Below are 13070 nucleotides of genomic sequence, written 5' to 3'. Positions count from 1 at the left end.
GTTTTGTTTCTCGTTTCATTTGGTAACGGGTACAAACTCGTGAGACTTTTACTCAGAATAATATGAAAACAGTTAATATCTAAATAATAACTACTCATTTTAGTAAATGCATCTTCTATAAAATATTAAACCTGTGGTTATTTCAATTATCAGTATAAAAATGACATTTCTTAAAATGTGGGGGCAAAGATGCCCTGTGGTGAATTACCGTTATGTAACTTTTTATTTATTTGATAACATAAATAGAGACAAACACTTAACACATTTACTAGGTTTATTAATTTTGCTCAATCCCACATCAAATTTGCCAATCAATTTGTAGCTTAACGTGATTACACATTTTAAAAAAGTGACCTGTGATTTAATGCATCATTCAATAGAAATCAACTTTCTTTAGTTTCCCAGCATCCATTATTCCATACAATTCTTCAGTCATAACATTTTTAGTTAAAAAAAAAGGTAAAACTATTAAAAGCAACAAACTCATGTCCCTGAGTCTTTCCACACTGACAGAAAAAGATTAAGATGATCATTTAAAACTTCTGTTCATTTCAAGGGGACCTCATCACAAGCAAAGTAATCCTTTAGTGGCGCTAAAAGATGTCTTATGACAGGGACACTCCAGGACTTCCCCAGCACTTTCTGCCTCTGGATACGCCCCATGTTTTTGACATCCGTGTAATGCTTCGGAAATCCAAATATTCTGTCAAAGTGCAAGTGTGACAGTGAGCATAAATAAAATACATATTTGTGCATACATTTTTATTTATAGCTAAAGGAGTAGAAGTTTAACATACTTCTCCAATTCTGTGATCCATATATTGTCATCTTTTCCATTCATGGTGATGGGGAAATGCGCATCATTGGTGCCCTGCTTCAGTGAGTTTGGCCGTGTAGTGATAGTGCGAACTTTGTCATACTGCAAATTAAGTACATTATAGATGTCACAGCTCATCACTACAATAACCATGTACTGCATATTTATGGCTAGAAACTCATGACAAACCTTTGCAGTGCGGCCGGCCTCCAGACATTCTTGAAGACGAAGTTTATCTTTCTGAGATGCTATGATTGGTCTGGTCAAAACAGAATAAAACACTTAATGAATATCATTACATACATATTTACCAAGGAAAAAGTCTTAAGTAAGTGAGATAGTCATATGAATATAACAGACTCACCTGTTCATGCCAGGTATGTTCCCCCAGAAGTATCTTGCTCTGTGAGCTGGACTCACTTTCACAGCATCAACAAGCACAGGGTTACACTAAAAGCACACCAAAACACTTATTACACTATGTGACTAGTAAAAAATCTTTTAAAATTGGAAATTCAGCAGTTTTTACTCTGAGAAAAGCCTTACAGCCAGAACATAAGAGATTTTTGAATTTACAATGCTGAGTCTTTATCAAACCTCTATCCAACACAACAGAATCACACTCACTTCTAGAAAGCGGCAGATGTCAGCTTTAACCTTGGTTTCCATGAACACCACGTTCTCAAACAGCCAGAAGAACGGCTGTGGGTCATCCTCCTTTGGCTTCATAACATTCAAAAGCCGATAAAATTCGAAAAAGAGGCGTCCAGTGCCCTCTGCAAAAAGTGAAGAGGATCACAGATTTGTTATATTATGAGACCAGATGCTGAGTCCACTCAGCAGCAGCATGTTCAACAAAACCTTAAATTTGAGGTGTGAACCATGTGTTATAGTTAGTCAGAATCCAGACTTTTTTCTTACCAAACAAGCCTTTCCGGGCAGGATTGACAATGGACAAGTCATTACAAGGACTCCCACCGATGAGAAGATCAAACGGGCCCCATTTCTCAAGCTGAACAATGAAAGAGAATAAACTTGATGACCAGATTCTTCTTCAATCTCAGTGCATTTGTACATTTAAAGACTGAAAACAAACAAGACGATGAAAAACTTATTTTGCAACCGTACATGCTCTTTCGTGATGTTTTTAACATCATCCACATGAGTGATTTTTCCATCATGGTTGACCATGGAGATGGTAATAGACTCTTCATCAATTTCTGAGGCCACATATTTTTCCACTTTGAAGCCAAGATCCCTCAGAACGAGGTATCCTGAAACACAAAAAATGCATTTAAATGAACCACATGACCAGTACAAGAACAGACTGTAACACACGTGTATTAAACTACAACTGGTCCAGGAAGTTGAGAAGTTACCTGTGGCTATACCATCAAATAAGGAAAGGACTCTGATTGGACGTCTCAGGTTAGCAGGGATTGATGGGTAAACACGATGGGGCTCCTGAGGAGGACAAATGTCAGAAGTCAAACCAACACAAATACAAATCAGAAAGATCGTCAAGTATTTTTAAAAGATGATGAACTTTATGAAACAAGCACTAACAAACTCCATGGCACTGTTGTTGGCAAAGAATTCCTGCACACGGATGCTCCAGTCATGCCTGGGCTTCAAGGCTCCGGAGCTGCTCTCAGGTGCACACAGGTAACAGGTCCACGGGTCCACATTTTTCAGCCGGTCAAATGTCCCCTCACCCACTAGGATATCCAGACAGTCCACACAGTAGGAGCTAGAGAAAGAGAAGAGACCAAATTCAACTATACAAATTGGGGTTTAAAAATGTAAGGACACTAGAGAAGATACTTCTAGTTGGCATTACTCTATTTAAATACAGTTTGATTCACTACCAAAACCACAAATGAGAGAAACCAACTTCTTGTATTATGTATTATTTAAAATGCATAGAAAGGTAAGAATAAAATGTTATCTGCTTCAAACAGAAAAATCTGCAATGATTATACAATCACTAGATGGGAACATATTACTTAAACATATTTATTTGATAAATATTTACTGCTGTCTTTTCTGAGACAAATCAAAGCATTTACAATGTTCAGAAACTAATATGCGCAAATGATTTTAATTAGGGTAGATGCCATATTGAATTTCACATGGATGAAAATTAGCCTTGTTTTCATACCTGTGAAAAATGACAGTAACATGACTGAGGTCTATATTTTGAGTCACCAATAACACACTCACCGACAACAGCTGTCATGGCCGCACAGAATGACCTCCATGCCAGAACAGCACACGGTGCAGTACGACTGATAGCCATCTTCATCATAACGGTACAGCGTCTCCGTGAAATTATACTACATGTGACAAACAAACAGACACACCATTGAAATCATTCAGCTACAACTAGTGAAACTCTTTGTTAGTGATCGACCGATATATCGATTTACCGATATTTTCCCCGATATTTAAGCATTTTACCATAATCGGATATCGGTTTTGTAATATCGGATTTACCGATAAACGGCGCCATCTTGTGGGCATTTTGAGAATTGTGCGCAGGATCGCCATTCCAGCGCATCTGAGGCGAGACGAGACAACGGTGTGCTCAGGTAAAGTATACTTGTCTGCTTTGCTGTAATTAGTAAACTTTACTTAACATAGGTCATTAATACACAAATAAGATGTTACATAAATGCCTGAAATCTAGCTAATTCAGGATTTGACATGCCTCCGTGAGCTCGTTTCTCTTAGAGACAAGCTCACCGAGTCACGTAAAATAATCTGTCAAGTCCGGTCCAAATACAGATGCATCTTTGTGTGTATTTTGCCGTTCACGCAGCAGGTTGATGCTCAGGAAATGCACCACGGCCACCGCATATAACTTTAACAAGATTCACTTGTTTAAAACACCATAATTAATTATATAAACATTTACTTAACCATTAATTCGCTAATAAACATCGAAGTAAACAACTCTATGGATATTAATTATTTATTATCTCCACGAACGTCCGCAGTTTGAGTAGTTCTGTGTAAATGCATAGATAAACATCAGTTTGTTAGTAGTAGGGATGGGCAACAGTGGTCGAGTAATCGAGTACTCGAACGTGACAGCGATCATCGATCATGAGAACGATGATCACCCTGAAAAAAAAAATATTTATCTCTTTTTTATTGGTTATTGCGTCGTTTTGCGCGGTACCGGAGGTCTGATTGGTTAGCGTTATACAGCACGCCTCCAGAGCGCGGGGAAATAAAGTGAAACTGAGGCGTGCACTGCAGTGATGTCTGGAATCACTGTGATCATTGAATGGTTATTGTAAGATGTGCAGCGCCAATCTGTCATAGCCTACATAGCATTATAATGAGAACACGATGATGCTGTAAATGATCTGTGCTTAGTTTCCCGTGTATCAGCTGTTAAAGGAAATCTACAGAGAAACAAGCGAGAACACTCAGACTAGCGCGTGAAGTTCATGTGCGCATTCGCGTCCTTTTCTGCAGATGCACGTTGTAAGATTACTTTTATGTTGTCTATCTGATTAATCTAATATAAGAAGCGTTTGGTTGAGCTTAATAAACTAGCAAAGCGCTGCCGTTATACCGGCTGTTGTTCATTCTCTTCAGTTTCAGCTCAAACGCATTTCATGCTCGACATGATGGTTTAGAGACAGTCATATTCTTTTCAGATAGGCTATTTCTTTCTCAGAATCATTGATATTAGTAATGCAGCAGTGCTATACTGTCCTCGTATTTTTTAACAGTAGACCTAGTTTATTTAAAGTTGTTTTTCGTTATGAGTTTGAAAACGCGCAGTGATGTCTGTAAACACTTCGATCATGAATAATACAATTAAGTGCATGATGTGCAGAGTCAATCTGTCAAAACATTATAATGAGAACAGGATTTTAATAAAATGTTGTTTCTGTGTGCTTTCGTTGTCCGTGTATCAGCGTTGTTAAGGGAAGAGCGCATTCAAAATGTTCCGTTTCAAACCATAGCCTATAAAATCTAGCACGCTGAAGTTCACGTGCGCATTCACGTCCTTTTGTGTTGATTTATGTCGTAATAGGTTCATAATAATCTTCATATTAATATTGATATATGGTGCGTTTGGTTGAGTTTATTAACCAGCTAGCAAGCTCTGCAGGGTGGTGTTATTTCAGTTTCAGCTCAAAGGCAATGCTCGATATTACTGACTTAGTTATTTGAGACGGTCATTTCATAAAGATGTTTCTTTTTCAAAGACATTTATGCATCATAATCTAGCAGTTATTTTTTGTTTTATATGTTCATGTTTTCATATACCCGTTTTCATGTCACGTTTGTATTTGTCAACAACCATTTTCATAACAGTTTTCATTATCTCAATGACGGACATGCCCCGCCCCCTGCACATGCCCCGCCCCCGAGTACTCGAGTACTCGTTTTTGAGACCTATCGATGATCGAAATGAGAAATTGAAAAAAATGCCCATCCCTAGTTAGCAGATATTTCATAATCTAGATTCTAGAACGACAAAAACATTAATAATTCTGATATAATTTAACATACCATTTGAGAAATGCCATAAAATACGATGTTTTGTTTGTTATATTCCAATATTCCAGAGAATATTATTCAGTTATTTAACATTATCCAGCGAATTATTCTTCACTCTTTAACCTATTAAACCGTTTATAAATCTACTAAAACTGTAGTTTAAAATTAAGTATTAAATTTCTGTAAAGTTGATATGACTCCTGTCTTTAATTAATTTTCTCCATTTGAAAACATTACACATTCTACATTTATTTTGCTTATAGTTAACATTAGTGTTGCTGCTGATGCTTTTTATAAATAAAATTATTTTTGTAACATGAAGATTCAAATTAACATGAAAGACAACAAATTTGCAACACTTTTTTTAAGATGACTGAAAGGAGGATTCCCAGGGCTGGCAGTTTGCAAAGAATGCCAAATGAATGTGAGCATGGGGTAAAAATCTAAAACAACAAAAAAATACCAGTGCACTTTGTTCATTTTTTGCACTTTCAGACCCCTCTATTTATTGGTGTATAAATAAGATTTATTTTGTTTTCTATGCAAGGAGGGAGTGATTGTTATAAATAAAATGGTTTGTTCAGTTCAGTGGTGTTGTAATCGTGTCAAAAACAGAAGAATAACAGTAAATAAATATCGGTTCTGTATATCGGTTATCGGGCACATAAAAACAAGTTATCGGTATTGGTTCTAAAAAAAAAAAATCAATATCGGTCGATCACTACTCTTTGTACAACTATTTCATGTCATGTAACTATAAATATAGTACCCTGCAGTTCGAACACAGCCTTCCTTCGAAGAGTGGGTGGATGATTTCGATGAATTTACTCCCACATGATAAGCAGAACTCTGAGAAGGAAGAGAAGTCAAATTAGGATAAACTTCACTAATTAACAGTTATTGCAATGTCTAGGAAAGGGTTTCTCACCTTCAATTTTTCTCTTGTTTTTCAGAAATTCATGCACCATTTGACCTGAAAACATTTCAATAAACACCAGGTTACATGGGATTTGTCTTGCTTATAACAATTTTAATAGCAATGATAAATATAAATTGTGTACATACGTCTTGTTTGGCTGTTCTGTCTGGACTCAATCTGAATGTTTGGTTTAATATTTTGATTCTTATTCCGATGTGCATGTTTTTGTTTTCTACGGGTCTTCACATTTTGCAAGGATCTCTGATTAATGCGCTTTCTGTAAGCATCTGTCGTCCCAAGGTCTAATGAGCCATCTTGCAGGTCCAGAGATTCAGGGAGTTTATTTAGAGACACAGTTAATTTAAATAACTTTCCTGCATGGTCTTTGTGGTTGCCCATGTTCCCGTTCACTGATTGAGGCATATCAATCTTGTCTAAGGAAGAACGAAAGATATAAATACAGCAAATTAATGCAGCATATGATACTAAAGTCTATGCAATGAAATACAGTAGAGGTCAAAGAGTTTCTTCAGTGCTTATCTGCTGCATACCATTGTATTCTGATTGAGGTCGAAGTCCATCTGTGCCCAATGGTTCAAAGCCACCAAAAGCCCAGTTCAACATAACTCTAAGCAGCTCATCTGTAGAGTCCGTCTCAGGAGAAAAAAACATTCTACTGCGCCTGGACGCCACCTAGAGACACATGACAAATCATACAATGAGAGGCAAAGACGTTTTAAAGTTTTTTAAACCCTTAAAGGATAAGTGCAATTTCTGTGCCACTAGCATTACCAAGAGGAATTTCAAACAAATGTGTTACAAAGTGCAAACATTATTAAATAAAACATTAACATTATATTATAGTTACAAATATTATCAGTGACATTTAGGACATCAGGCGTAGCTTCCCAAAACTGTTTTTCCAGACTAAATTGCATGCTGGTACATGGACCATAGAGCACTAATAACAATATTACAGGCATGAAAACGGGTCAGGTGTGAAAAAGGTGAGAAGGATATTACCCCTCTAGGGGGGTCCGTGGGCATGCTCCCCCAGAAGAAAATTTTAAATATTCCATATTTTAAAGCATCAATCTGATGCATTTTGAGATGCTTTTTTTGCCAACCTGGGGAGAGGTTGCATATAATGTGTGCTGGTCAACTAGTCTAAAATTAAGAAACCCCTAGGAAACAGTAAAAAACAAAAACAAAGGAACATTGTGTGTACATTTAAGATAGGCTACTTAATTTATTATTCCAATATCCTAATATGATACTAAATACCACAGGGAAAAGGGCTTCTATTTGTGATGTGCATCTTTGCATTTGAACATTGTAGGCCTACATTTTAAACAGGACACGTATTAGCTGAATAAATGTTAGCCAGTACAAACATATTTATAGAAAACAGTTGACAATGAATAGACAGGAGTCCAATAATAGCTAAACGAATCACTTCTTCTAAAAAGAATATCAAGTATAATTTAGACGAATCCGACATGTAATGAGGGCTGTGTTAACAGTAAAACGTCCGTCATTTAACTAATTTTAAAAACACGGATGGATAATACAAAATGCTTTCTGACATTTTGACAGAAAAAAAACACAAGCAAGAACAAAATTTACTTAGTCCATCAATTTTCATTTTACAATTATCTTATATCTGTGTGCGTGCGCATCTGTGTTAGTGAGACAGCTCGCGCAGCACTTATCCAGAAGTAACTAACACGCTAGTTTTCATACAAAATAAATATGTAACATAATTGGGTACTTTAGTTATTATTAACACAATAACGTAACACATGCAGGCTACGTTGCTCAACACTGAGAATGAATAAATGTAACGTTACGCCTGTTTCTCCAGACTCGCGCTTATATTATACAGTTCACTGAATCGCAGTTCACCGAATCTCGCGCTCCCTTCTGGCATGTGCACCTCTTCGCAGTTCACTGAATATGAACCCCCTCCCCCCCAAAAATGTTTTCTCATCGAATCTACACAATTCACGTAGGTCACCTATTTTGGTTTCAAAACGGCGAATTTCACCGAAAGGTGAGGGATTTTCATGTATGATATTAGCAAAATGCCTTACCTGCAGAGAATTGAAGATTGCATCTTTATACGCCTTTACTGTAGCGAAGGAATTAGAACAGAAGCACTTAGCAAATGAAAAGAAGGGCAGGAGATCTTCAGCTTGGATCTGCAATAGACCAAAAAAGGATATATATATATAAATATATATACATTAACCTTATTTTTGTCATTGCAAAAACGCAAGACTCTGCATAATCATTTTTGTACCTCTGACATAATCCTGTTCCCAAAGAAAATGACTTTCCGTATGGAGCCACAAGGCCTCTTGCTGTCCCAGCTCTGAACTAGTCCAGGCCAAAGACCAAAGCCCGCAATCGGCCCCCAAACCATCTCACCGACTGTGTAACCATCCTAAAGAGAGATACAAAGCAGTCGTTAAATGGAGAGTCTGAAACCTTACTTTTTTTTTTTTTCATGTTCAAATACTTTCCCGTTCCATTTTAAAGAAATAGTTAAGGGCACAGAAACTTAAAGGGATAGTTCACCCAAAAATGAAAATTCTGCCATCATTGACTCACCCTCAAATTGTTCCAAACCTGTATGAATGCTTTCTTCTGCTGAACATAAAGGAAGATATTTGAAAGAATGCATGTAACCAAGCAGATCTCGGCAGCCATTGACTACCATAGTATTTATTTCCCCTCTGTGGTAGTCAATGGCTGCCGAGATCTGCTTGGTTACATGCATTCTTTCAAATATCTTCCTTTATGTTCAGCAGAAGAAAGAAATTCATACAAGTTTGGAACGACTTGAGGGTGAGTAAACTTCAGCTTTAACTTGGATAGACAGAAGCAATAAATAATGTTTTTTTAATACCTAATAATTAGGGGTGTAACGGTTCGCGTATTCGTACCGAACGGTTCACGGGGTGAGTTCCAAATGGAATCAGTATTCCCTATTTGATCATCCCTATGTGAGCAGGACACGGGAATCAGTATTCCCTATTTGATCATCCCTATGTGAGCAGGACACGGGAATCAGTATTCCCTATTTGATCATCCCTATGTGAGCAGGACACGGGAATCAGTATTCCCTATTTGATCATCCCTATGTGAGCAGGACACGCGTGTGCCGTATGTAGCAGTTTGGAATGCACTTGGCAAAGGGAGCGGCGTAATTTCCTCATTATCTTCAGCTGGGATGTTCCCGTGACAATGCAGCGCCAGCATAAATAAATATACAATTCATATTTTTAAGAGTTATATTACTTTTTATATACAGTATTACAAAGCATATTTTTATAAACATTTTAAAATAAAAAATGTTTATTTTTATTTGCAACAGTTAGGCTAAAAAAAAGAAAATGATGCAGATAAAACTGCGACATCTGCTGCAGTGTTGCCAAGTTCATACATGTCCGCAGGTTGAAGCGACCCCAATTGTGTGATATTTAGCACCGGGAATGCGTATTTCAGCAGGAAACCCTGCCAAAAAGACATATATTTTACCCCCCATAAGAGATTTTTACCAAAAAAACCCCACTGAAATGAGACTGGGCTTGTTTTGGGCTAGTTTTGAGTAGCGATTGGGCGGGTTTTGTTGTGAATATCTGGCAACCCTGATCTGCTGACGGACACTGTGCTGCGTTGTCACCGGAACATCCCAGCTGAAGATAATGAGGAATTTACGCCGCTCCCTTTGCCAAGTGCATTCCAAACTGCTACATACGGTACACGTGTGTCCTGCTCACATAGGGATGATCAAATAGGGAATACTGATTCCATTTGGAACTCACCCCGTGAACCGTTCGGTACGAATACACGAACCGTTACACCCCTACTAATAATGTAAGTTACCTGGTATGGAATGTCCGTTTTCTCATTGTTTTGTGTTGAAGATACATTTTCTTTTCTTTTCTGGCAGAAAAAGGAAAGCATTCAATCAAGATATCCATAACTGAACTTTAAAAAAATAATAATAAAGCAGATATTTACCTCATAATTCCATATGACATCATCAGCATCACCGTTGTAATCGTCGTCATCATCAGTGATTTCATCATCATCATCATCATCATCTAAGACTACAGAGATATATGGATGATCCCCTGGGGGAAAAAAGGGCAAAACAAGTTTCGATGTTACAGAACTGTACAAAGGATAAAATTCCACTAGCTGGTATATCTGAATAGAGTTTGAAACCTGTGTTATTTTGGCTTTCTGTGTCTGAGTCAGAAGAGATTGGTACAATATCATCCACTTCCATTGGTGCAATGTCCTCCACATCAATTGGCAAAATGTCATCCACTTCAATTGGCAAAATGTCCTCCACTTCAATTGGCACAATGTCATCCATTTCCGTTAAGTCAATGACATCTGAAAATCAAAAGCATTTGTTAGAGTGTGATGCTTCTTAAAAATGTATTTTCGATTTGTTTGTTCAAAGATTTCTTTAGCCTTGTAGCCATTACACGTCTCATTACCAGATGTGATGCTCCCTTGAGTCTCTGGGCTGAGATGTGATGGAGCGCTTTTATAGGAGCTGCTGTCTGTGACATCATCCTCAGCCATGTCTTTCTCCTCACAGTCCTCCATTTTCCACTCAGTGAAACTGTCCGTTTGCTGAATCATCTAGGATACAGACAACAACACATACAAACCAAACCTTTAGATGTCTGCTTGAGTAAAACCCATTGTCATGATGCTAGGGTGCTTTAAATGGTGCTATGGAGGTAAAGTGGTCTAGATGCTTTAAATATCATCATGGGTCTCTAAAGTAATTTTCATAAACTCTCTGTATATTAAAAGTGGTTGGAGAAATGATATCTCACCTGTTCAAAAATGATCTCTTTTTTCAATGTTTTGGGCAGGGCTAACAAGCCAACAATTAATTTCCCAAAACTAGATGTCCTTCCCATAATCCTCAGCTCGGTCTTCCAGTACTGCTCCACTGACTGGTCAGCTGGGTGTGCGTCACCCTCATCAATGAACTGGTACTCCAAAAACTCATCAGTGAGCAAGCTGACATTCTCAGGGCTTGAGCAAACCCCAAAACAGACACCTAAATCTTGGACGACTTTGCCGGTCACCTCAAGCTTTTTTCCTGGACTCAACACCAATGACAAGTTTCTCAGGGTGGAGTCTGGGAAGGGTAAACGTTCAACAATATGAACAGTAACAGTCGTGTAGAAGGAGATGATGGAACGGTGGAATATCTCCAAGTAGTCAGACAACTCCGCAGAGCATTGCAGGAGAAAATCAGCAGCCAGTTTGCCAACTTGAACCTCTCCTCTAGGTAAATGTCCCACTGCGTCCTGTACAAGCGAGGTCTTTCCTCTCCTAAGAAAAAACTCTGCTGCTTTTGGTCTGAGGAAACTCGCTGTGTAACATCTCACTAATTGAGAAGCATCTTGGAGCAGCTGTGTGACGCTGACACCTTGGTCAAAACTCTCCTGAAAATCACAAAGCGGCTGCAAAGCATGGCTAAGAAAGAGGGCGTTGAGTCGCATTTTGGGATCAGCAAGAAGATGACCGATTGCCTTTTCATCCGTCTCCAGAGATCCAAAGTATTTCTCAAGGTCTGACCAAGCCAAAGTCATTTTTTGGATTATTCTCCAGAAGAGAGAACATTGAGACATAAGGAGACTATTGACGTTTGACCCCTCAACATCTTCAAGCACATTTTGTAGAGCAGCTGGGAAAGATGGAAAGTGTTTGTAGATTTCTGTGATGAGATTCAGAATCCGGTCAGAAAACTCCATTTTCATGACACCACTCTGACACGCTTGTCCTGTCATATCTGTAAGTCCACATAAAGATACAATCTCAGGTTTCAGCAGCTTTAGACCAGAGAGAAGATGTTCATGATCTGGGAAGTTTGAATAAAATATTGCCATGTTCACTAGAGGTATTCTGAACTTCTTCAGCATCTCCACGATGCTGGTACAGATGGCATCAGCAGTCTCTTCCTTTGGATGAAGAACATCAAGCAGTCTGATCTTGTTTTCCCCAGTAGCTTTGTCAAAAAAGCCCAACAGGACCACACTAGCCTCTCTCTCATCATCAAGCTCCACGGCATGGTATAAATAAAGGCAGTATGGGGTCTGACTGCAGAAGGTTGTAATATCTTCCCAGTATTTCTTGCTTAATACTAGACTGTACTTGCTATTGGTACAGTTTGATCCAGCATCAGTTGAGGTAGATGGGCAATACTTTCTGATGAAATGCATCCAGGAGAAAGTCTCATGTGGCACCTTCTTATTATTTAGCATTTTCTGGTTTAGACACTTTGTTACTACAGGACTGTAGAGTGTTGAAGAATGTACTTCCTTCTTAGCTATCAATAAAAAAAGGGGGGTTGGGTTGAGAGACATAAATTACAAAGGTCATAATATCAATAATAAAAACTCAAAAAAGTAAACACTTACACATTCCAAACTCTCTGCTTGATCTCAATGACACTTCTTCCTCTTCAACAAAACCCTCTTGAGGGTTATACCTCTGCTTTGCAAAATTGTGATCATACATATCTTTGAACCATGTAAGCAAATCTAATGTTTTCAGGGTGTCTCCATTCACCAACAATTTCAGTTCCAGTTCCTATAAAATGGGGGGGGGAAGCATTGGTTGACAAAAATGTGCATTCTGATAACTGCATATCAGTAACTAAAAAAGAAAACCGTGAACTTAAGTCTAATTGAATTGCATCGAATAGTTCAGTGTTTTTTCCAAGTTCACAAAAACTCACTTTCTTGATTTGTGCTTTGTTGAAAGCCT

At 38.1% G+C, this 13070-nt stretch overlaps 1 protein-coding gene across 1 annotated transcript; it reads right to left on the bottom strand.

Moving 5' to 3' along the window:
• Positions 1 to 258: 258 nt before the first annotated feature.
• dnmt3bb.2 (DNA (cytosine-5-)-methyltransferase 3 beta, duplicate b.2) lies at positions 259 to 12887 on the bottom strand. Its single transcript, XM_079801837.1, has 22 exons — positions 12722 to 12887; positions 11126 to 12630; positions 10778 to 10925; positions 10497 to 10670; positions 10290 to 10402; positions 10152 to 10211; positions 8563 to 8706; positions 8354 to 8461; positions 6812 to 6953; positions 6407 to 6694; positions 6270 to 6314; positions 6111 to 6190; positions 3041 to 3153; positions 2384 to 2567; positions 2197 to 2281; positions 1946 to 2091; positions 1739 to 1829; positions 1445 to 1593; positions 1182 to 1267; positions 1007 to 1076; positions 798 to 919; positions 259 to 703 (listed from the first exon to the last, which is right to left on the bottom strand). The coding sequence occupies exons 1-22, from the start codon at positions 12819 to 12821 to the stop codon at positions 547 to 549; spliced, it is 4110 nt and encodes a 1369-aa protein (XP_079657963.1). The 5' UTR covers positions 12822 to 12887; the 3' UTR covers positions 259 to 546.
• Between the last annotated feature and the right edge of the window lie 183 nt (positions 12888 to 13070).

The sequence above is a fragment of the Gobio gobio genome, assembly GCF_949357685.1.
Source record: "Gobio gobio genome assembly, chromosome: 21".
Lineage (NCBI taxonomy): Eukaryota > Metazoa > Chordata > Actinopteri > Cypriniformes > Gobionidae > Gobio > Gobio gobio.
Note: the sequence above shows the minus strand (reverse complement) of the source record. Positions and strands in the feature narration are given on the sequence as shown.